The sequence below is a fragment of the Myxocyprinus asiaticus genome, chromosome 29 (genome assembly GCF_019703515.2).
Source record: "Myxocyprinus asiaticus isolate MX2 ecotype Aquarium Trade chromosome 29, UBuf_Myxa_2, whole genome shotgun sequence".
NCBI lineage: Eukaryota > Metazoa > Chordata > Actinopteri > Cypriniformes > Catostomidae > Myxocyprinus > Myxocyprinus asiaticus.
Genome location: NC_059372.1, coordinates 3,408,962 through 3,435,287, shown reverse-complemented (window position 1 = coordinate 3,435,287; position 26,326 = coordinate 3,408,962). Strand labels below are relative to the sequence as shown.

General features: G+C 37.7%; 1 protein-coding gene across 1 annotated transcript in view; it reads right to left on the bottom strand.

Moving 5' to 3' along the window:
* The window catches only part of LOC127420187 (collagen alpha-1(XXIV) chain), a 144,173-nt gene that overhangs the window by 67,719 nt on the left and 50,128 nt on the right, over positions 1-26,326 (bottom strand). Inside the window, exons 8-19 of the mRNA XM_051662241.1 lie at positions 25,474-25,518; positions 20,786-20,839; positions 20,104-20,148; positions 16,686-16,739; positions 14,932-14,976; positions 12,323-12,376; positions 12,037-12,081; positions 6,265-6,318; positions 6,122-6,166; positions 4,062-4,115; positions 2,682-2,735; positions 2,462-2,515 (exon numbers count right to left, since the gene is read on the bottom strand). Of these exons, the coding sequence (XP_051518201.1) occupies positions 2,462-2,515; positions 2,682-2,735; positions 4,062-4,115; positions 6,122-6,166; positions 6,265-6,318; positions 12,037-12,081; positions 12,323-12,376; positions 14,932-14,976; positions 16,686-16,739; positions 20,104-20,148; positions 20,786-20,839; positions 25,474-25,518 (603 nt within the window). The remainder of the gene's footprint in view (positions 1-2,461; positions 2,516-2,681; positions 2,736-4,061; positions 4,116-6,121; positions 6,167-6,264; positions 6,319-12,036; positions 12,082-12,322; positions 12,377-14,931; positions 14,977-16,685; positions 16,740-20,103; positions 20,149-20,785; positions 20,840-25,473; positions 25,519-26,326) is intronic.

The following is a 26,326-nucleotide window of genomic DNA, read 5'->3' as shown; positions in this document are numbered from 1 at the left end:
TTAACAAAAAACAAATGCACAACTAACACAGACGATGAGAAAGTGGTCACGACTTCTGAAAAAGACGCAATTGAGACTATTTTCCACATTTATTTAAGACAATAAACAGCAATGATGTGATTAATGCTGTGGCTCCGTGGAAAGAGGGATTTGAGTCGATGCATTTGAAGACCACATGTACCAAAAAAGCCTTCAAGCACAATTACACCACCATCTGAGAACACACAACCTTTAAACATCCTCTCCAGACAAACAACAACAAAACCAACTAAATTAATCAATCAGATTGTTGAGCTCACACCCCTCGGTTGAAAGATGTAGATGGAAGTGATGGATGGGAATATCTGGGGTGGCTTTAGACTGGTTTGTTTCCTATTTGTCGAATAGAAGATTTGTAGTGTCTGATGGAGATGAGATGTCCTCCTCTTCAACAATAAATTGTGGTGTTCCGCAAGGATCACTGTTTGGGCCAATTTTGTTTTCTATATATACACATTACCTCTTGGTTCTGTGATTTGAAAATACAACATACATTTTCGTTGCTATGCAGATAACCTACAGTTATACTTGTCGTTGAATCCCAATGATCTGACTTATTTAAATGTTCTTGAAGCATGTATAGCAGATATATAAAATTGGATGGCATGTCATTTTCTGCAGTTAAATTCTGATTAAACAGAGGTTGTCATAATCGGTTGTTTGTTAAAACAAAAAATTATGAGATTTGTGTTACATTTTCTAGAGGTCATGGTTTATTTTTTTCAATTATTATTATTATTCTTTTAATTGTTATGTTTAAGTCACTGCAAAAGGGGCCGGTGGAAGAAGGAGAGAGTAAAATATTTGGATTTGGTATGACTTTTTTTTACCACTTGATTATATTTAAGTGTTATTTGAATTTTGAAATATTTTTGGTTTCATTTTTTCATGTTTCAAAAAATGAATGTAATTTTTCAAAATCAATGTCGTGCTGATATAATCACTGTTGATACTTGTCACGATTTGTGTGTCAGCAGATGAAAATGACTAATAATACTTACATTCTCTGTAATTTAACAGAGCCAACATCCATATCCTGAACCACATTTTCCATGCGTATATAAAGAACGTGCCCCATTTAACAAGGACGCACAAAATTATGTAAATCCATATTTGTATTCTATCAATGCATTTCATACAATTTACACCACCAACTTCTTATGAATGTGCTGTCTTTAGTTATATCTCTGGTGCTTGACAGGGAATGGACTGTATAATAGGACGGAGACGGTGCCTGAGAAGAACCTCCATTGACCCGAATAGCACCTTGCGCACATGATTTCGCCAAACCCTCTTGCGCCTAGACTTAGTGCACGCTTGCACAAACATACCAAAACTTCATTGCCATGCCCATTGACTTTGCGCTTATGAGTCAACCCATGTGCGACCTTCGGGACATTTTTGTCTTTTTCATTTTTGTTTTTTCAATCATTTTGGCTGTGTTATTTCCAATGGCATACATTTTGCCAAAGGTGTGTATTTGTGGGGGAATTTTGATATTTCACCCTCAGTTCCTAAAATACATCTATAATACACTGTGTACACAAAATAGTTACACTCAGGACCTTCAGGACAAAAATGTCCCCATTGAAACCCATTAAAACTGCAGTATTTGATTCCAGTGCCATTAAAGCATAAAATCATGAATTCTATTATTATATATTTTTATTATGCTTTCATTCCGGGGCCCTGGCTTCAAAATGTAAACGTTTTATATTTTCCACCAGATGGTGACATTTTTCTCATGTTTAGCCTATGGAGCAAATACAAGCTTTTCCCCTATTTTCTGTTTGCTGTATTATAGAGCACTGCAGGCCAACTGAATAAATGATGCAGCTAAAATTGTGTGTGTGTGTTGGTATGGATGTCAGAGTGTGTTTGGTATGCGTGTATTGAGAAATTTGTGTGTATGTGTGTGTGTGTGTGTGTGTGTAAAAAATAACAGTGACATTATATAAACATTATAAAGCGTTTAAAGCATTAAAATCCTGAAAATGAGTAAATATTTGGAAGTTATGATCAGGACTGATGTTGGTTAAAAAAAATTTACTCGCTGAAAGTGGACAATAATATTACTAAATAATATTATTATGGCAGTTTTTTATGCTGACATTTTTGCCCTCTAAGGACCTCTGAGTAACTTTCTTTTATTGACGCACAAGGTTTAAGGCATTGCGCTGCGCTTAATGCTTGCATGCTTAAAATAGGGCCCCCAGAATTATTTCAACACTTTCATTCTTGGTTTGAGCTTCATTTCTATCTTTGAGAACCATCTGAAAGTGTGATCAGTGCAAAAATGCACACATTTTGTCCACAACTGGAAATAATTAGGAACATCAAGTGAACTTTGATGATTTTAAACCTCCAAACAATCGTAACAGTTTCTCAGAGCGATGTGACAGGAGGATCTCTGGGTTCTTACTTCAGGTCCTGGTGGTCCTGGAGGCCCCTGTGGTCCCGGTTCCCCCGTTTTCCCCTTTCAGAGAGAGAAAAATCAACAATAAATATAAACACACTCACATCATAATTCAGCTCTGTCCTAAAATCACCGCTCAACAACATGAGGGTAAGTACTGACAGAATTCTCATTGTTATTGCTTTAATGTTAGGACAGAGTATATGCGCAGAACGCGTGGTCTTACGGGTGGTCCAGCTTTTCCACGTGGTCCTGGTGGTCCTGGATTACCGGCTGTTCCCTAAAAGAGTAACACAAACAAAACACGAAGTCTCCTCGCCATCTGCCATAATATACATATGACATCAGTGTACAGTATGTGGGTAGGTCTTATGAAACACTTTTGGAAAGTTGACATGTCCTGCAGTATGCTATATTGTTTTTATAAATATTTTTGCCAATACTTTTGAATCATTATTCATGCAGCTTTTATGAGCTCATACACAGAAATAGTGACCAGTTACAGGACCTAAATTATACACTTTATACCAGCCTGATCTCATGAAAACTACACGACTGTGGTGACATTTCTGCTAAATGTCATTACGCGGTTCATTATGCGTATCGTATTTTAAGGTTAATACTTTATTGAGTTTTAAATCAACAAAACCGACCTCCCTACCCTAAACCTTAAACCTAAACTTAACAGATAGTGTCGGAAAAAGCAAATGTGTAATGCAGTTAGCGTCATTTTGTGGTGCTTATACGACATTTTATACAAGCTCAATCTCGTGAAAATTACACAACTGTGGCGACATTTTTGCAAAATGACATTACCAGGTTCATTATGCGTATCGCGGAAATTTAGAAGGTGAAATGTCCACTGTGTGGCGCCAAAAGAGAGTTAAATGTTCTCCCAAACAGATGAGGTTTTTAAGGTTAGTGCTCTATCGAGATTTAAATTTAAAACTCATGATTTGTGAGTGAATAAAAGTCGTTGTTGTTGTAGCACCTCTAGTGTTTTTATTATAATTTGCTATCGCAGACGTTTCAAGGTGAAATGTCCACTGTTTGGCGCCAAAAGCGAGTAAAAAAAAAAGCTTCTCTCAAATAGATGAGGTTTTTAAGGTTAATGCTCTATCGAGTTTTAAATCAACAAAAGCGACCTCCCTACTCTAAACCTTAAACCTAAACCTAACCGATAGTGTCAGAAAAGCAAATGTGAGTAAAAATGCAATTCACGTTATTTTGTGGTGTTTCTATGATGCTTTGGGCTCATGGATCGACTCGCGTGCTCTTTTGATTATGTAATGCAAACGTTAAAATGAGTCATGCGCTACAGAAAAAGTGTTTAGATGTCATAAGATAACATTGTGTTTATGAACTGATAATTTGCTGTTTTACTCGTGATTTGTGAGTGAATAAAAGTCGTTGTTGTTGTAGCACCTCTAGTGTTCATTTCACCATGAAACTGCCGCCAAACGTACAACGAGACACGTAAAAATCATTTTGCAAAGTATGTGATTCTATGAGACCAGGTTGCTCTGTACTTATTCATTCATATACATTTCTGTTAGTATATGGTATATAAAACGTTGCTTGTAATGTCTATTTTCTTGCCTCTCACCTTGTCGCCCTGGTAACCAGTTTCTCCAGGTTCACCCCTAAATCCAGGTTCCCCCTAGGTCATTCAGCATCACAGAGATTATAGAATAAAGACGCACACAAAATAATATACACCTCCAACATTTTATATGCAAAACATAAATATATACATAGAATGCTTGCTGATGATGTGTTTGGGTCATCTATGCCAGTGTTTCTCAACCATACAGTGCATCCGGAAAGTATTCACAGCGCTTCACTTTTTCCACATTTTGTTATGTTACAGCCTTATTCCAAAATGGATTAAATTCATTATTTTCCTCAAAATTCTACAAACAATACCCCATAATGACAACGTGAAAGAAGTTTGAAATTGAAAACGAAAAAAAAACAAAAAAACAAAAACAAATCACATGTACATAAGTATTCACTGCCTTTGCCATGACATTCAAAATTGAGCTCAGGTGCATCCTGTTTCCACTGATCATCCTTGAGATGTTTCTACAACTTGATTGGAGTCCACCTGTGGTAAATTCAGTTGATTGGACATGATTTGGAAAGGCACACACCTGTCTACATAAGGTCCCACAGTTAACAGTGCATGTCAGAGCACAAATCAAGCCATGAAGTCCAAGGAATTGTCTGTAGACCTCCGAGACAGGATTGTATCGAGGCACAGATCTGGGGAAGGGTACAGAAAAATGTCTGCAGCATTGAAGGTCCCAATGAGCGCAGTGGCCTCCATCATCTGTAAATGGAAGAAGTTTGGAACCACCAGGACTCTTCCTAGAGCTGGCCGCCCGGCCAAACTGAGCGATCGGGGGAGAAGGGCCTTAGTCAGGGAGGTGACCAAGAACTCGATGGTCACTCTGACAGAGCTCCAGCATTTCTCTGTGGAGAGAGGAGAACCTTCCAGAAGAACAACCATCTCTGCAGCACTCCACCAATCAGGCCTGTATGGTAGAGTGGCCAGACGGATGCCACTCCTCAGTAAAAGGCACATGACAGCCTGCCTGGAGTTTGCCAAAAGGCACCTGAAGGACTCTCAGACCATGAGAAACAAAGATTGAACTCTTTGGCCTGAATGGCAAGCGTCATGTCTGGAGGAAACCAGGCACCGCTCATCACCTGGCCAATGCCATCTCTACAGTGAAGCATGGTGGTGGCAGCATCATGCTGTGGGGATGTTTTTCAGCAGCAGGAACTGGGAGACTAGTCAGGATCGAGGGAAAGATGAATGCAGCAATGTACAGAGACATCCTTGACGAAAACCTGCTCCAGAGCGCTCTGGACCTCAGACTGGTGTGAAGGTTCATCTTCCAACAGGACAACGACCCTAAGCACACAGCCAAGATAACAAAGGAGTGGCTCCGGGACAACTCTGTGAATGTCCTTGAGTGGCCCAGCCAGAGCCCAGACTTGAACCCGATTGAACATCTCTGGAGAGATCTGAAAATGGCTGTGCACCGACGCTCCCCATCCAACCTGATGGAGCTTGAGAGGTCCTGCAAAGAAGAAGGAGAGAAACTGCCCAAAAATAGCTGTGCCAAGCTTGTAGCATCATACTCAAAAAGACTTGAGGCTGTAATTGATGCCAAAGGTGCTTCAACAAAGTATTGAGCAAAGGCTGTGAATACTTGTGTACATGTGAATTTTTTCATTTTTTATTTTTAATAAATTTGCAAAGATTTAAAACAAATTTCTTTCACATTGTCATTATGGGGTATTGTTTGTAGAATTTTGAGGAAAATAATGAATTTAATCCATTTTGGAATAAGGCTGTAACATAACAAAATGTGGAAAAAGTGAAGCGCTGTGAATACTTTCCGAATGCACTGTATTTATTTATTTATTTACAAATAGAGGTTGAGAACCGCTGGATTATCAGAGAAAGTCAAGTCAAACTTTATTTCTAGAACACATTTAAAAACAACAAGAGTTGAACCAAAGTACTATACAAATTATGGCATATAATTATTGCTAAAGCTTAACCAACAAAACTCAATCGCAACATTCCAATAGCGAAGGAATTAGCCTTATGAATTCACATGTTCGCTGCAATAAAAGAAATATTTAAATCACCTTATCACCTTTCAATCCAGGTGGCCCCACCCCTCCGGTCAGGCCCTGCCAATGAGACAACAAGCAGAGGAGGCGTGTCTTCAGCGTCCAGCCAATAAGGTTAAAGACAACACTGCTCGAGTCGTAATGTGAGCAGAATTTACCTGAGGTCCCACAATTCCAGGAAATCCACGGGGTCCTTCGGGCCCCACATCACCCTGAGACAGCGAGAGAACAACAAAGAATTTATATAGTAGTTCTCAAAATCATTCAATAAGGACATACAGAACGAATGTGTAAATTGTTCGTGTAAACATTCTTTCGTAAATTGTTGCATTCTAATTGACCTCAGAATGCATTTATGAATGAATGAACTACTGTATGTTGCACTTTTCACCCTATCAGAAAAAAATGTCCTGTAATTTATGGGAAATATAAAACATTTGATCCCAAAATACCCGAGTTAGCCCCTACTGAGTGACAGCTTACTTTAGGCTAAATTATCAACCCTGTTATCCGTTCTGATGTTATTTACAGGGACTAAAAACGGATTTCGGTTCGTTCTGAGCAAAAACTGTATTTTTTCGCTCCAGTTCAGGACTTCCGCAGCCTCCTTTCCAAATGGTTACCGGTTAGAATAAAATAAAAGTATGGTTAATAACGTTCTTTTAAAATGACAGTACTCTGCACTAAGGGGTGCGTGAAATACCAACTGCAGCTTTACCAGATCTCACAAGAGAAACAAGCAGCCTGGTCTGGAAATACAAGCCCAAAATAAGTAACTTGCCTCACCAAAATAAGCAAAAATAAGCAATTAATTTTTTTCCTTGTGTGGTGGATTTATCAGCATAGAAATCATAACGAGCAGTTAATTAAGAGTTAAATATCATTTTATTTACAGATCTGCATCTGAGTCAAAACCCGACAGCATCAAATCTGACAATAATTCAGTGAAGACTTGGAAACAGCTGAGAAATGTACTTTTACCTCTAATAATGTTTTCCTTGTATCTGGATTAGTCGTGCATGTATATGTAGTAATTATATTTCGTTGTTAAAAAGGTCTTCATTCAGAGAATGTGACATCCATAACGGACAATCAGGCAAAGAAATGTGTGATGCTGCAGCGTCCTTCAGGATCAAAGCACGTTTCATTTTTTTTGGAAAGAAGTGCATTTCCAAACATTTACAGTGATAAACACTTTAGACTTTCATGAAAAGGGTATTGGAACAAAATTAACCGGTTATAACTGGATACTAGTATTTAAACATAACATTTTCACTCCGGAACAATTGAAAATCACTTTGGTTCGGTTTTCGGCTAAGTTCTGCTAAAACTTTCGTTCGTTTTCAGTTTTCGTTTTCGTTCCTTGAACCGTTTTTAGTCCCTGATTATTTGAATTATTATTTATTTTTTTCATTTTAATTTATTTATAATATAATTTACTTGTATTAATTATAATTCAATTATAATATCATTGGCTAATTTAATTTTGGTTGTTTTTTTTAGACAGTCAGCATTTCTGAAGCTTATTTTATTTTATTTTCATTATTTTATTTTTTAATTCTATTTTAATTTAATTATAATATAATTTTATACATTTGATCTAATCTTGAATGTTTTTAGACCATCAGCATTTCTGAAGGTTATTCTTTTTTCATTTGTTATTTTAATAAAATTGTATTTATAATTTTAATATAAATTTATATATAATATCATTTTATATATTTGGCTAATTTAATTTTGGATGTTATTTTATTTTATTTGACTCATTTTGTTTTAACTTTATATTTTGTTATTTTATGTTAACTATAAAAATCACATTTTCTAAATTTGATATATTTTTGTATGTTTTTAAATAGTCCGTATTTCTGAAGCTTATTTTATTTAGCTATTTTATTTTCATTTAATTATAATCTGATTTTATACATTTGACTTCATTTGGATGTTTTTAGAAAGTCAGCATTTCTGAAGGTTATTTTATTTTAATTTAACTTAATTATAATGCAATTTTACTGTATATATTTGGCTGATTTATTTTTGACGCTTTTAAATGGACAGCATTTCTGATTTTTGATTTTGTCATTTTATGTTTATTTAATTATAATATAATTTTATAAATTCAATTTAATTTTGATAAGCAACTCCTTTCACTGAACAAAAATATAAATCAACTTTTTTAAGAGTTTCTGGTTATACTTTGTTCCCTATTTGTGGAAAGTGCCATATACTCTATAAATTATGAACATTCAGTTACAATAAATATCAAATTGTCAGACAGAATGCACCATTTGGCGATGACAGCATTTCTTATTTGCTTTACTGAATAATTAATCACAGATTTCACACTGTGATGGACATAAAATGATAGCTTTATGAGGACGTTTCCAAACCACCCATCAACCACATCAGGACGTTAGTCAGCAGGAATTTCTGCTTTGTTTCCACAAACGCTCCAAAGTGACATGAAACTTTAAGTCCTAAAACGCACACTAACTGTGAATTATCCTTCACATGCAAGCGTGCACAATTAAAGTAGAATCTGTAAGTATAAATATAGTTACTGTAGTAAAACCATGGTACATGATCGTAAGGGATGGATAAAGCTACTGTGAGGCAGTCCAGAACTATTGTAATGGATAGCAAACTACTGTGAAGGAATGCAAAATGTATTGCGAGAAAACAAAACTATTTTAGAAAAATATGTCCCTACCTATCCTCTAAGAGTAAGACAGCGTATAAATAAAAAACAACTCAATCATTTGCAAATGCTTCTTGACATGTATTCATTTGAAAACAGTACATAGTCATGTAATTAAATGTCCGCTTTACTGATTTTTTTCTTAAAAATACACTCATTCTATGTTTGATGCGCTGGTAAAGTTCCTGATTCACTAAATTACATCATTGGCGACGCTTCATGGGATTCATTCCCTCATTAAAGACTTTAAGTACACAGTCTTGTACTTTTGTCTTTTTGTCTGATTTTTTCAATACTTTTTTGCTTCAAATCAAAGTTTGTAATGTTGTGATTCACCTCGGAGCTGGAAATATATTTCTTTATTACAAAAGAAATACTATATTATTCATACATATGATTATATCATGTTGGTGAATTATCTTTGTTCCATATGCGAATACACACATATTATACATGCTATCTCTTACTCAAGGTGGTGCTGATGTTTCAGTGATTGATTTGATTGACATTTGACATTGCTATTTGATGAAGAAGCAACATGGAAGTAAACTATAGCAAGTTTAACACATGAACAGTATGATACGATTAATGTCATTTGGGTGTACTATTGAAATTATGTAAGTTGCGCGACTATTTAGACTCAAAAAGTGCCTGAGAAAAATGCTCAATATGTGTCTGACAGCCAGTTTCGTCTCATGAAATTTCAGTGTGGAAGTCATGACACCTGTTCTATATTTGTTGCATCATCTCTTTTATATATTTAAAATAAAACATTAAAATACATCAGAATATGTTATCTATATTTGTTTATTTCAAACTGTTTGATTTCACCCCTGAGAATGCATTGAGGGAGGTACAGCCGACACATCCCGGAACAGCAGCAAACACATCACGAAGAAACATTAGAAAAACCGTCTGGAATATCTGCCTCACATCAGACCGACACACATCCCCGTTGACTGCAACATCCCCCTTAAATCTTCCCGTATGACATCACAGCAGCGCTGAACGCTTCTGTTCCATGTTTCACATCTCTGTCCAGAGTTTTAAAAGACTCTTGGGGTTCAACAACCTCTGGTGTATGTATTTTACCACCGGAACAACCAGAGGATCTAACCCTGCTGGTTAATGGTTATTGTACATGTAAAATTATTCACCCTGAAAACACACAATTTAAAGACCTCCGAGACTCTCAGACTAACGTACACAATGCAATATCCAGACCTGTCTAAAACACTGAAAATGTACATCAGTCCCTAAAGCGATTCACAACACCATAACTTCTAAAAATACAGGAGTTAAGGTTTTCACAAGGACAGTTTTATGATCATAAATTAAAAAATGTGTTAACAGCAAGCAAATAATTCTGGCCTAATTTATTTTGAGAAGTAGATAACTAGATGGGGTGCTGAATATGGAGTTTTATTGTGTTTTAATAGTGTTTGACAGATATGGTCACTATGAATTGTATTTTGACATAATATAATGCAAAAAAACAAAAACAAAACTATCCCTACATCCCTAGTTGTAGCTCATTACTGGCAGTAATCAAATGTATTTAAGTAAGTAGCACGTCTACTTTCAACTAGATAGCTAAAGTTTGTCATCAAGATAAAACTTTCATATTGGCTTGACAAAGCACTGTCTGAAAGATAGCTTTAAAGGAAGGATGGATGGATGGATGGAAAAAGAAAGGGATAGATAGATAGATAGATAGATAGATGATTGGATGGAAGGAAAAATAAATGGATGGATGAATGGATGGATAGATAGATGGAAAAAGAAAGTGATGGATGGATGGATGGATAGATTGATGTATAGATGAATGGATGATTGGATGGAAGGAAAAAGAAAGGGATGGATAGACAGACAGACAGATAGACAGACAGATAGATGGATGGATGATTGGATGGAAGGAAAAATAAATGGATGGATGGATGGATACATGGAAAAAGAAAGCAAAGGATGGATGGATGGTGGATGGAAAAAGAAAGGGATGATAGATAGATAGATAGATAGATAGATAGATAGATAGATAGATAGATGGATGATGGATGGATGGAAAAAGAAAGCAATGGATGGATGGATGGTTGGATGGAAAAAGGGATAAATAGATAGACAGATGGACAGATGTATAGATGGAAGAAAAAAGAAAGGGATGGATGGATGGATGGATAGATAGATGAATGGATGATTGGATGGAAGGAAAAAGATAGGGATGGACAGACAGACAGTCAGACAGATAGATAGATAGATAGATAGATGATAGATGGATGGAAAAAGAAAGTGATGGATGGATGGATGGAAATAGAAAGGGATAAATAGATAGACAGATGGACAGATGTATAGATGGAATAAAAAAGAAAGGGATGGATGGATGGATGGATGGATGGATGGAAAAAGAAAGGGATGGATGGATGGATGAATAGATAGATGTATAGATGAATGGATGATTTGATGGAAGGAAAAAGATAGGGATGGATGGACAGACAGACAGACAGACAGATAGATAGATAGATAGATGATAGATGGATGGAAAAAGAAATGGATGGATGGATGGATTCATGGAAAAAGAAAGGGATAGATAGATGGATGGATGGATGGATGGATGGATGATAGATAGATCAGTTCCGATTATTTTGAAAACACATAGCAACCCACGTCAAAACATTCTTACAGTCTGTGCAGAGTTTGATGGATGTTGCTTGAAAGCTCTTGGAGGAGTTACAGTCAGAAAGTTTAGTCTTGGCTTAAGGATAAAAAAAAAAAACAATCTCTGTAGAATATAAAAATATTTTGTCAAGACTATTATAATTAGTTATTCGCCAACACCGCACGTGATGTTGACTGAATATAATCGCACGTGTTATCTCACTCTCTGTCTACAGTACCTCTCCCTTTACAGCAGAAACTATTTCAGTTTATCTGTGGATCTCTCGTCGTGAAGTGAAGTGTGCTGTCGTTGAACAGATTCCAGCACACAGAACATCAGATATTATTAATATTCTCTTGGCAGGACCTGCTGGTGTAACTGAAATCAGAGAGACTCAGATTTCCTCTGAGAATCCAGCACAGAAAGCGTGAACAGGGCAAAATATCAAAGCACACATAATGCCTGAACGCATCTTATGTACACAAATTCCTCTCTGAAGTGTCCTGTTATGGCACTTTAAAGACATTTAGGGTCAAATTTACAGATCTGTGTTTTTATGTACAAGTGTGTGTGTGGACGCACTCTGAGGCCTGGGAATCCACTGCTGCCGGTCCCTCCGATAGGCCCCTACAAAACACAGAAATGACATGAGTTTAGGGCGGGAGTAACCGTTGGTCGACCAATGGTAGACAGGGGGTGTGTTCAGGAAAGCTGTTAAAAAAAATGTATGGTGACTCGATTGGTGCATACTGTAAATTCTTCACTTTAACTTCCATCGATCAAGTCTGAAAGTCCTCATAAATATCTCACGAATACATTATAAACTGTCTTAGCATAAGTAGCAATTATTGTATGCTTTGATCCATACCTCATTTCCGTTCATTCCGGGCGCTCCCCTCTCACCCGCCTCACCAACAACACCCTGTTAAAAACCCACACATTAGTGTTCAACACATTTCCAAACACTTCAGTCAGCATCTCATCTCTCACACTGCTATTGAAATACTTTAATGCTCACTGCTTGAGGTAACATGTTTCCATGCCGCAATAAAACACACGTGTATGCAGCATGCAGCGATCTGAATGCCTCATTTGAGCGCAAGTCTGACAGAGTATGATCGTGATATTGCATTAATTATGTTATATTTGATGAACTGCGTAAAGCACATACAGAACTGTCACAGAATATCTCATATCATTGTGTGTTGCTCTCAAAGACCCTGAAAACTTGGCCTGGGTATCTCAGCGAGTAAAGACGCTGACTACCACCCCTGGAGTCGTGAGGTCGAATCCAGGGCATGCCGAGTGACTCCAGCCAGGTCTCCTAAGCAACAAAAATTGGCCCGGTTGCTAGGGAGGGTAGAGTCACATGGGGTAACCTCCTTGTGGTCACTATAATGTGATTCTCGCACTCAGCAAGCCACGTGATAAGATGCACGGATTGACGGTCTCAGACACGGAGGCAACTCTGTCTTTAGGCATTCCTGCGGTAAAATCACAGTAACACGCGGCCTCGAGTGACTTTCCCAATCTGTCCAAAAATAAATGAGGGAGTCTCGAGATGAAATTGACTCTGCAAAGGCTCTTGTGCAGTACATGCGGTGTGTCTGTACAGCTCAGGGAGACAGTGTGCGTGTTTGAGGCCTTTGAATGTCTTCCAGCAAGCTTTCATCCGCACTCAAGACCCTTCGATTAATCAGTCCTGCTCAACTGCGGGCACAGCGGCCAGCTGGCACGATCCGTGTTGTGATTTTAACACACTCGTTACAGTATAACTGAGGAGATTCTCAAGTCTCTCTGTGGGAAACGGTGAACACTTACCAACAAAAATAAAAATGTCCTGGAGCAGCTTTCAAGTGTTTCTAGAACGTTTAAAGAAGCTACTGAGATTGTGAAGTTTGCCTTTTCAAATGAAATGTGCTTATGAAATATTGTTGATTTGTTCCAGTGCTTTTCATCCTAGACAGACCTCTTGACTTTCAATATAAAAAGCTTGATTGTTTCAGTAACACTTTACAATAAAAAAATTTGTTAACATTATTTACCATGAACTAACAATATACACTACTTTTGCTGCACTGATTAATCTTGGTTAATGTTAACGTTTGTTTTTTTTGGGATTTTTCCCCTTTTTCACCCAATTTGGAATGCCCAATTCCCAATGCGCTTTAAGTCCTCATGGTCATGTAGTGATTCGCCCCAATCCGGGTGGCGGAGGATGAATCCCAGTTGCCTCCGCGTCTGAGACCGTCAACCCGCGCCTCTTACCACGTGGCTTGTTGAGCGCATTGCCACGGAGACATAGCGTGTGTGGAGGCTTCACGCCATCCACCGCGGCATCCACGCTCAACTCACCACGTGCCCCACCGAGAACAAACCACATTATAGCAACCACGAGGAGGTTACCCCATGTGACTCTACCCACCCTAGCAACTGGGCCAATTTGGTTGCTTAGGAGACCTGGCTGGAGTCACTCAGCACGCCCTGGGATTCGAACTAGCGAGCTCCAGGGGTGGTAGCCAGCGTCATTTACCACTGAGCTACCCAGGACCCCAATGTTAACGTTTGTTAATAGTTGCATACAACAATATTAATGCATTATGAACAAACATGAACAAACATTGAACAACTGTATTTTTATAAATTAACCAATATTAATAAATGCTGTTAAAAATATTGCTCATTGTTAGTTCATGATAACTAATGCATTTAATGCGTGTACTGTAAACAAATACAACCTTAATGAAAACTGTCACCCACTTTGTAATTACTTTATATAATGCTTTAACAGATCATTAGTACGTTTATTCAAATAGTTCATGTTCAAGTTGAGCTCAATCGACAGCATTTGTGGCATAATATTAATTACCACAAAAATTGATTTCGACCACAATTATCATCCAATGCTGATTATCTGAATATATATTAGTTTATCACTATTTCTTTTTAATTTGATGTGTGTTTACATTCTTTGCATCTTTTAAGTGATACAGAACATTTTCTTCACATATGTTGAACCCTCTCAAGCCCCAATGCTTTTAAGAAATAAAAAACCTTTCCTAAAAACAGAATTTGATGTAGACTTTTATAGGTTATGTAACATATCTTCCTACTGTAAGTCTTCACAGCTGGACACCATATGTGCAGAACTTACTTTCTAGCCAAAAGTAACTTCACGTTTAGCATTTGGACCAGTCCCGGCTCCATGGGGGGAAAATCACAAGCCTGGCCCACGGCAAATGACAACCAATCACAAAAATCCTATCAAGTTTAACTTAACTTAACTTAATTTTTTTTAAGAGTAGGCTTTCCAGACAATAACCTAATTTACCTACAACCCCCCCACCCCCAACCGGCCCACCATTACTGCCACTGTGCCCACCTTGAAACTTAAAGCTGGAGACAGGCCTTGTTTGGAAACGCATCTCGATTTGCATATTAATTGTAAATTAATGCATATAAAGGGAGGACGTTTACCTGTCTGCCTTTGGGTCCCTTGATTCCCACAGGACCTGGAATTCCCTGGAACACATCATGAAGAAGATCTGAGTTACTAAAAATCTCCTCCGATCTGACACTCATTGATCATCCTGAGCCGCGGGGCGCCATCGATCTCAACACTGTTGTCTTGTGTATTTGACTAAAGCTCATTCATGTCATTCATTTCAGAATCAGGTATCTCAGATCAGTTTGGAAATCACTGAAGCATCCCGCGTGGGTTTATCAGAGTGTAACGTGTCGGGGCGAAAACCCTCCAATCAGCTGACAGAATGCTTTCCCATGGAACAACAGAGGAATATTGCCAGATTCATTATAATGTAATCTCTTTAGTCAGCACCTGTGGTGTGTTGTCAATTATCCCTGACAAATTTTAACTTGTGTCTCAGCTGGTCAAAATGAGTGCAAAATGGAGGTTTGGGAGGAGCATGTTCATTTTAATCTGATAAATCATGGCCCACAATTAGGAGTATATAAGCTGCTGCTTACCTGCTTCTTGTGACAATTTTCCTGACATCCCTCCTCCACCCCATCTCCACCTGTTCTCTAGATTCATCATTTCTCTAAATAAGTAAAGTCCGTGGGGGGGAGTGGGGTAATCAGGACTCGAGTCAAGTCTTGAGCTCCGAGCCCTCCAGTATACAGACAGCAAGCCAAATAAGCTTACCTCTTCTATACAAGATTACATTAAAATACGAACTACTGAAACGCATTTACAGTAATGCACTTATAATGGAAGTCTATGGGGCAAATTTACCGGAGGGTTTAAATGCAGTAATGCGACGCTTGTATTTTTTGGTAAAGCTCTTACATGAAGTATTCAGTCAAAAAAAAAATATAATAATTATATATATATATTATTTGAGCTTTAAAGTTTACAAATCATCCTTTTGAGGTGGAACTACTTTTCTAGGCGGATGAACTTCTGGTTATTTGTCACTGATGTAATTCCTGTGAGTGGAGTTTTCTCCATGTAAATAGAGTTTTACGGAGAATTGGGTCACGTCCATTTCAAGGCGTGCACTGCACTGATACCCTGCACTTATAACAAAAGTGACCGGGTTCACTTTTTTAGCCAGACATAACAGGAGTTGAAAGACTGGATAGAAATTTGCACAGTCAGATTTGGAGGTTAGTGTCCAAATCATCCTTTTGAGGTGGGACTACTTTTCTAGGCGGATGAACTTCTGCATGTAATTCATCTGTAATATTAATGTGGATAGAGTTTTTTCGATGTAATCAGATTTTTATGGATAGTTACGAGACATCCCCTCCTGGTATTCCTGCACTAATACAAAGTGAAAGTGTCCGGATCTACTTTTTTAGCAGGTCGTGACATGAGTCAAAAGATTGGAGATCACTTTTCACAGTCAAGAGTGAAAATGATCTCATGTTAACATATGTACAGTTTAAGTGTTGATTATACTTTCTAAACAGTGTTATAGCGGCATATCTTTTATTCGCAGTGCGGCATGCTTGCCCCATAGACTTACATTGTAAGTGCATTACTGTAAACGCCGATTTCATGTTCAATTTCACAAGCTAAGGGACAAATCAAAATTAATCTCTGTAACATATGAATAATTCAGCACATTTACATGCACATTCAATTATGCTTCATAAACTGAGAATATGAGTGTGGTCGCATAAACAGTTTTCCTTATTCAAGGTAAGGTCTTAAACGGTTTCAGCACACACCAACGGGCAAAAGCAGATTTTTGATCAAAACTCACTCTCTCTCCCTCCAGTCCTAGTGGTCCTGCAACTCCTGGAGGTCCGATGAAGCCCTGAGAACAGGAAACACAGACAGACACGTGTTAAACTGTCAGTACAGCATCACAATTGAAGTTATTTTTTAAACGACAACAGTGACCAAAAAAAACACCATAAAAGCGTCATAAAACTCTTGCACTACTGTATATCCCAAGTCTTCTGAAGCCATACCACAGCTTTGTGTGGTGTTTTTTTTTGTCCTTTTTGGAGCTTTATGGTCGTGGTCACTTTGAACTGTCGTAATATGGAAAAGAGCTGCTTGAAGATTCTTCAAAAACTCTCCACAGAAGAAATAACAGAGTTTGGGTTTGAAAGGACACAACGCTGAGTAAATAATGACAAAAACTATTCCTTTAAGACAATTTTGGCCCACATTACAACACTCAAATTATCCGTCAACTTATAAAAACATTTATTATTTGCTATCATAATACTTAAGAACTCAACGTGCATCATGTATTCAACACACAAAACCTGACGACAGGAAACTCTCCGTTTCCTGGTGCTCTTATGATCATGTCAGCATATAATGACATCATATTCAACAGCAGATCAAACACTGGACCAGAGGGAGAACAGTCCATCCATTACAAATCATTCAGAGGAGAGACAGCGAGAGATTGGCCAATGCTTTTGTTTGCTCTCGGAAGGCGGAGCTCTATACGTTTATCTGTCTTGTTAAGTATGATCATATGTACTATCAGTCGAACATGAAAGAAACAACCAACCCCCTCTCTGTGCACATTCCTATACGATGACATTGTGCCAGATGTGCATCTGACGATTCAACAATCGCATTTTATCACATGACTTTATTGCGCTCACTAATTCTTGATTCATGGAACAAAACAGGCTGAAGAACTAAAAAAAACAAATAATAATGTGTATGTACAGTATTAAGGAATTTTTTGGGAATAATCTGTTAAACATGTGCTTGCAAAATGTATGTGTGTCATGGCCTGTATCTTAAAGGAACAGTTCACCCAAAAATGAAAAATCTCTCATCATTTATTCACCCTCATGCCATCCCAGATGTGTGTGACTTACTAAGAATATTTCAGATCTGTTGGTCCATACAATGCAAGTGAATGGTGACCAGAGCTTTGAAGGTCCAAAAAGCACATAAAGGCAGCATAAAAGTAATCCAGTGGTTTAATCCATGTCTTAAGTAGCGATATGATAGGTGTCGGTGAGAAATAGATCAATGTTTAAGTCCTTTTTTACTATAAATCTCCACTTTCACTTTCACATTCTTCTTTCGTTTTGGGCGATTTGCATTATTTGTGCATATTGCCACCTACTGGACAGGGAGGAGAATTTATAGTAAAAAAGGACTTAAATATTGATCTGTTTCTCACCCACACCCATCATATCACTACTGAAGACATGGATTAAACCACTGGATTACTTTTATGCTGCCTTTATGTGCTTTTTGGACCTTCAAAGCTCTGGTCACCATTCACTTGCATTGTATGGACCAGCAGAGCTGAGACATTCTTCTAAAAATCTTCATTTGTGTTCCGCAGAAGAGAAAGTCACACACATCTGGGATGGCATGAGGGTGAATAAATGATGAGAGATTTTTCATTTTTGACCGAACTTTATAAATGTATTATAAAACATGACATATCTAGCATTCAGCTTTAAGAATGAATCTAAAATTGAGACTACAGGATGGTTTCAAACTAATATTCAGCTGCACTAATTGAATGTGAAAATCTGATGGTGTTGACAACATAACCCATATTTTACATATCACAGTGTATTAAATGCAGTAGCCATTTTTTTGCAAGAAACCAACAGCACCTACTTAACATAAAAAATTAGAATTTATCTAAAATTTCAAAAAACTTTATTATTTGTGTGACGGTGTTAACATATCATGGTTGTAACTGAAAATACAAGCACAATTACCTAAAATTATAAGACAAAATATAAAACTAAGTTTCAATAAATATCTGATGCCACTGACAAAATGTTGGGACAATTAAAAAGAAAAACTAGAGCTGTCAGAATTACATTTTTCTTAATCGTGATAATGCATTTACCGTTAATACAGCATAAACCATCATAAACACTGGTGTGAAGGGCGAAACATTTGAAATGTGTCCGCCCGGAGTCATTACACCGACACACGCCACAGACACACAGACACACACAGACACACACACACACACACACACATACACACACCAGAGCCCTTCTACCAGCCTGCAAGCTTAATAGCATAATGCAGCGGTCCAATAGAGATTCTATGGGCGGTTCTGTTGTAACACTCTAGTTAACCGTTAAGCTCTCTCCTATGATGGAGGTTGTTATCTCGATAAATAAAAGAATCTCTGACAGCACTTCCCTGTCAGTGATAAAATGGGGAAAGGTGCTCTTAGTGTTATTTAATGTACAAAACAAGCCCAGATAGGACCTGTGATAGAAATCAAGTATTTTACAGCCTGTGTAAGGCACATTTTAATTACCACAGAAGCACACCAAGTCTTAACTATCACCAAAATGCAGAATGAGACGTTTTTTTCTGCAAGCGCTTTTCATGTGGAGTTCAAAGCAGCGCTCAACGCTGGTGTTGACGCTCCGACGTGAATCATGAACGCAGCTTCACGATTGCTGTAGCAAAGTGGATAGTCACAGTCTACCGGCAGATTAATATTGTGGGGGATGAGAGTTTAAGAGATTTAATGCCCATTGCAATGAATATGCAACCTGTGTGGGGCCTAATTCTTCCAATTAGTCAAACTCCCACTTAGACTTTAGGGAATGTTTAATGTTACTTGAACAGGTGATATTTTAGTGCATTTCTATCTTTATACTGTGGAAGACTTTGCTTGGAAAATGTTAATAATGCATTATATTGTTACATATTGTTTTGTTTTCTTCCCTAAAGAAGGGAATGAATATATTTTGACAGAAAAAGAAGTGTATATACTGTATAGTGTCAGATTTCAACACTTTCAAAATCTGCGATTAATCGTGATTAACTATGAACAATTGTGATTAATCGTGATTACATTCGGTAATCGACTGACAGCACTAAAAAAAACAATATGAACTTTTTCATGCTTTTAGAACATAGCTGTTTTTTTTTTTATATTGAGTTATATTCTGAGGAGAGGTGGTTTGTGTGATTATGCCATCACTTTGATTAAATGAAGATAAAATAAAATGAAATGGTGCATTTGTATTAAGAACATTCTAGTGGGGAATTCTGAATCATTTAAGTAGAAATGTTGCATTTTCAAAACTAAAGGCAGCTGTGTGCTATGTTTTGTCCCATGTCTCAAGAATCAGTGTGCCTTTACATGGACCAAATCATATCATGCATGAGATTAGATTAAACAGAAAACTAGAGACGACTGCTGTACGTACATTAACACCTTTAGGTCCTGGACTTCCCTCTGGTCCTGCTAAACCCTGCAAGAAAAGAGACATCAACATTACACATATGAGATACATAAATATCAGATGCACACATATTGAAAAAGGTTAAAAATGCCATTTCCATCAGTGTCATTTCCAGCACCGAATTCTATTAAGCACAATACAGAGTTTGCGATGTGCTGGACATGACACTGTGGTGGGAATTTTTGTGATAAAAATTATGCATGAACATACACTGTTGGACATTGTTAGTAGACAAATTAAATCAATTATTAACAGTGTGAAAAATGTTTTAACAAGACATCACTTTCTAAAAGTCTAGAAGAAACACCAACATACTAAGAACACTGAACCTATTTCAGCACTACTAATTAAATGAAAAGTGTAAAAATTTCCATATTTTGTTGGGTATGTTTGGATTACTACAGAACCATACTACTCATACTATAAATGTAGTATGAATACTACACACAGTATGCATGGAATACCCATATGACCTGGTTAGCAGTATTCATTAAGCAGTAGGACACTAGTACTTGACTTTGAACATAGCTGTTGATTGAATTCCTTAAAAGTGAAGTGTGGAAGGCAGGAAGTAAAACAGATAGAATTCTGGGTAGTGTATTTATTTTTTATTTTTTTTTGGTTTAGTGGGTATTGGTCACTGCACCTGCCTGCCAGGGTAACCTGCCGCCCCAGATACACCCGGCAATCCTGGCAAACCCTGAAGAGGAGAGAGAGAAAAAGGTGAATGAGAGACGACAAAGTCTGCCAGAGGATGAATAGAGCCGCTATTGTTCTCAGAGGCATCCACGGGCCGACCCGCCTGGCCTCGCCATGGCCTGACCCTGGCTGCAGTCCAGACCCCCGCTCCTCTCTCCCGGGTGCGCTGGCCTTCAGCGTGGATAATCGTTTCATCAGGTGACTGCATATAAAAAGTGTGCTTTGTGACTGAATGAAACTTGCAGCGTATTGAGTTGCAGAATCTCCCGGGCTCAGTTATTGAGAATGTACAAAGGTACAACTCACAGATCTGTTTAATGCCATGTCAAACATGGAGGGAGGGAGGGAGGGAGGGAGAGAATTTACCCTGATTGTATTGGTGAAATATGTGCTACATGAGTAATTCTCAATTGATGGTTTGCAGGTCTGTTTAGATTGAGGACCGTAGGGATGGACGGATTGATCCTTAAGTATCGATACTTCTGATTCTGGTGTTGTATTGAGAGGATTGACACAAAAATGGATAAAAAAGTTTTTTACTAAACTAGTGATTTTATTTTTTATTCACCATAAAAACTATTGCGTTTCATAAGATTCAAAGTGACAAAAAGGAACTATTTATCTCTTGTGCTGTGTTCGTTTTGTGCCAACACATTTGTGTTCCCGGTCAAAAATGACTGGCCCACTAAGATTGTTTCTAAATCTCTCAACTTACATATATTATCACAAGATTTTGCATTAGATCTTTTTACAAACTTTGTTTTTAGTAATTATGACTTAAGGAATATAAATATTCCTTTTTAGAACATTTAAAAAAATATATATATATTTTTTATTGATAGAAGGATTCATTGAACTGAATTTATACTGGGCCAGTTTGAGTTTTTGAGTAAGAATTTCCCACAGACACACATAAATATAATAAACAGGAGTGTCTTTGACACATTTTTCCTTATTACTTCCTGAAACATGCATATAACAGACAATGACATATCATAATTTACAGCAGACTATACTGATTCAAACGAGCCCAAACACAACATAATATGATGAGTAGATCTTGAAATATTCCTTATTTCAAGTATACATGGAAAGACGATGCACAAAAGGGCGCTCAACACACATTGTGTGTGTTTGTGTGTATGTGTGTCTGAGGTTTTTTCTGTGTGCAAACACACATCCACATATGCATTCATCCAAAGCATTGGGATGCTCCTGAACACGTAATTTTTCTGCATTTTTTAGTCTAATCCATTCATTTCCAATAGCCGGTCATTTTTGACCGGGAACACAACAAGTAACAAAGTGAAATAAAACAACAACAGAAAATGTAAAGAAAATGGTCACATTTTTCATATGTGATATCAGATGTGAACAAAGTCAAAGAATTTTATTCCAATTGGATTAAGGGAAAAAAATCGGAAGGAAAAGAAAAAATTGTCCGGGTCAAAATGACGGGAACACAACAAAAGGGTTAAGCAAATAGTTGCGTATGATTTAGTTGCGTAGTTGCATATGATCTTGACGTGCAGAGATGCTGAAAGTGCTCCGTCCCAGGGCTGATTTGTTATAAAGTTTTGAACTTTAAGTTTGTGTTAGATTATCCGGCAAAAAGAGTATGGTTATCTTCAATTATTCATAACTGGATATTTCCTGATTTATGGCATAATTTTCAGCAGATTTCTCCTTTAGTCTGGCTTCTGTCTTGAATCTTAAAAGATTGAAAATCTTACTCATTAATAAATGATAAATAGCAGATATCTGATCATTTGCACTTTAGGCCTATAAATAAAAAATAATTATTATGTTTAATTGGCCAAAATACCTATTTCATTCTCAGAAATAAATGTAAAAAAAATGTATAGAGGTATCTATATATGTACCGATTTTGCCGATATTAGCCATGATATTGGATTGAAAAGATGTATCGCTCATCCCTAGCAGACAGCATGGAAAAACGCAATTAAACTATATGCAAATAAACAAATTAGGGCTGTCAATTCAATCAAATTTTTTAATCAAATTAATTACATGACATGCTGATTAATTACTCTAATTATTAGCAATTAATCGCATAGATACATACGTGCTAAGAAAGGCCCAAAAATAAAGATAATTCATATAAATAATGCATATTAATTCAAATACTTATAAATATAATACGTAGGTCCTAAAATAAATATGATACGGATTGAAATTCAGTATGAAATAAATAGCAATTTTGTGGCAGATGAATAAAGCATTGATTAGACAACCGTGAGCGGTTCTCTTTTGTTTGTGAGGTTTGTTGAGGTGCACTGCCACCTAGTGACGCGGCTCGTAGAAACAGATGTACGTCAAGCTTGAATTGCTCGTAGGGTAGGAAAATCCATACTTTGTCAGTGGGCATGATTAACTGCGTATATTTTTTAAAACACATTATTTTTTATATAATGAATTGCACTTAATTAACGCATTAATCAACAGAACTAACAAAATTGCAACTAATCATATCATCATGTGTAGTTAGGATAGCAAAATAAACAGGGATATCAACTTTTAATAAGGAGGAGAAAACACTTCCCATATCTTTTGTTGGTGTTGACAGGGGCGGACTGGGAAGAGAAATCGGCCATGGATTTTACATGGAAACTGGCCCAAATTAAAAGGGAGGGGGATGGGGTTGCAAGTTGTTGAGCGGAGAGGGGGTGTGGGGGGGTTGTGGCCCTCTTTAGCCTGTCGCTGTCAGTTCGGCATAACGCAGCGGCCTGTTTCAGCTTATCGCGTCCGGCCCCCCGGGAAAAGTCCCGGTTCTCCCAATGGCAGTCCGCCCCTGGTTGTTGATGTCAGCGGCTGTAGGTCCAATCAAATTCTACTGTATTTAGCTAGTCACATTAGACAGATTTCAACATGGACAGGTTGCGTGACATGCCCTTATCTCCAAAAAACGTCATGAGGTAAAAGAAAATACCACTCTGACAACATTAAATATGGAGAAATGTTGGCTGCAGAGAGCACAAAACCATTGAAATGTAAATACATGGAATTGTTCAATCACCATCAAAAATATAGCTGCCCAAGCACTTTGATAAAGTCAGGGTTGAAGTCATTTCAATACCAAGAACTCTCGTTCCTTTGTAAATATGGTGTTTACTAACATACAAGGATTACCGAAATAAAACTATTCTCTCAGATTTAATTTCCGTCCGCCTTTTTGAGTTTCCCGTAAACCTACTTTTTCGAACTCGTCCTAGACCATATCACCTAAACACCCTCATGACAAAGTTATCAAAATAAATCGTCAAATTGTTTAGAAGATATAGGCCAATTAATTTTTGCCTATGGCCCGATTTGCATATCAACCTATATTCTGAATGAAATCAGAGCTATAACGTTTTGTTTCGCTTGACTCAGGGAATCAGATGAAAAATGAACTTTGATTCTAGCCCATACCGTTTTGAAGATATGAGCAAAAATGTAAAAGTGCGTATTATAGCGCCACCTATGGTCAATTGGGGGAGTGTGTATGCAACGGAGTAGTGGTGCTTCATTGTTTGGACCCCAACTAAAGTTAAACAGTTCCAACTGAGTTATTGCAGAGTTGATACCAACTTACAGCAAGTACTGTGTACTGTAGACATGTTGCTAACTTACTAAGCTACATTTTCAGTAGCATGATGATAGCTCAGTCGTTTTTAAACTATAGTAGCCTATCCAGTAGCAAGCTATTTTTTCCAACAAATAGCAGTGTAGTTTGACAAAGCGTTTCTTGGTGGTTGCTAGTGTGTTCTTAGCAAGCACCTAGCAACCTAAAAGAGTCCACCCCCAAGTATCTATGAATCTACTGGTCTCTAGATATGGCTCGAGTCTGAAGATCACAAGTCAGATCGCTTAGAAAAATAAAAGCTGCATGATTTGAGGCATCACTCCAGCGTTGGTGCAACTCATTTACACCACTATGCCCCCCAGCTTAAATGTTATATTTGACCAAACTACTATATTTTTCCCATGTGTTTTTTGTTCAAATTCCCCAATGTGCAATACGTAAATGTATTTGCTTTGAGCACTTGCGGATCGAAGTGCGTTTTCTAGGGCGGTTTCATGTCACGCACTCCATATTTGGGCAGATTACCAGTTTGTGCTCGTTGTCCGTTCCACTCACAACCTCTCATTGTAAAATAACTGTAACATCGCGGGTATATTTTTCCTTGCAACTTCCTGTGCTTTTTCTAAAAAAAAAAAAAAAAATGTGTAATGAACTCTTCTTGTTTTCACTCTGTTGCAAAGTTCACATCAGCGAGAAGCCGTTTAAGTATGATATTGTGCATGATATTCTTTTACAGACTGTATATGCTAAAAAAGTATCTCATCCTGGCGCGGACTCCGTGATCTCATGACTGTAGCACAAACGGTGCAGGCCAAGTTCTGCATTGAAGTTTAATACTAAATAATTAACCTCATGTTTGAGCAACTGTAATAGTAATACTTGCCTTAGCAAACACCCCTATATATAAGCTGCTTGCAGCTTGACAAACTACTTTAAAACACTAAAGGATTGCTGCAGTGAGGACCTCATGAACAGATAGGACTGTTTGTTGCTGAGATACAGATGTCACTCTGTACTTGGACTCTGTTTTGTTAGAATATTGTACTCGCCTGTTCTCCGGGCAGACCTGCAGGTCCTGGATAGCCTTTGGGACCCTATAGGTGAAAAAAAAAAAACACAAGGAAAACTAATTATAACTAGACACTGCTAACTTAACACCGGCAGAACACAAAGCAAAGAATGTTCCCATTTTCACATAATAAGAAGGCAGAACAAGGAGGGAGTGAGAAAGAGTGAGAGAGAGAGAGAGACAGAGAGAGAGAGACTCCTACTTGAAATGCTCCCTTCAGTTATCTTTTCCATATTTTAAGGGATTTTGTTGCCTAAAGTCCTAGTGGCCTCAGATAAGACTAATAGCCCTGAAGAATTTCCCCAGAACTGTCAAAACCCTTTAAACTTTCCCCGGTCTGACAGCTCCAGCAAGACCCCAATGAAAGGAAGACAAGTCACAACAGTGAGACAGGAAGGGAAGGTTAGTACAGCTCACCTCGAAAAAATTTTACCTCACTTTCGTGTGCTGGAACCGATCAGAGTCCATTTTTGTTTGCTTAAGTCAACTCTGCTAATGGATCTTTATGGCACGGCAATCTAAAATGAATATGTTGATATTCGGCTGTTTCATTCGAGAGATGTAATGTCGCCGTTTGGCCAGCAGGTGGCGCTGTGTGTGGAACTGAGAGGAGAGAAGTGCTGTGTGGTGCAAACTTCTGGTCTGGAAAATTCCAGGCCTTTCTCAGAGCACCCACAAGGATGATGACGCATTAGAGGTCAGGGGTCACTGTAATTTACACCTGACCTGACCTGCTCTGGGCCTGCAAGACTATTTGTGTCCAAGTTCTTCAAACTTCTAAGTGTAAAAGTGGAGTGCTCGCAATACTAATGACTTATAAAAACAGCATACAC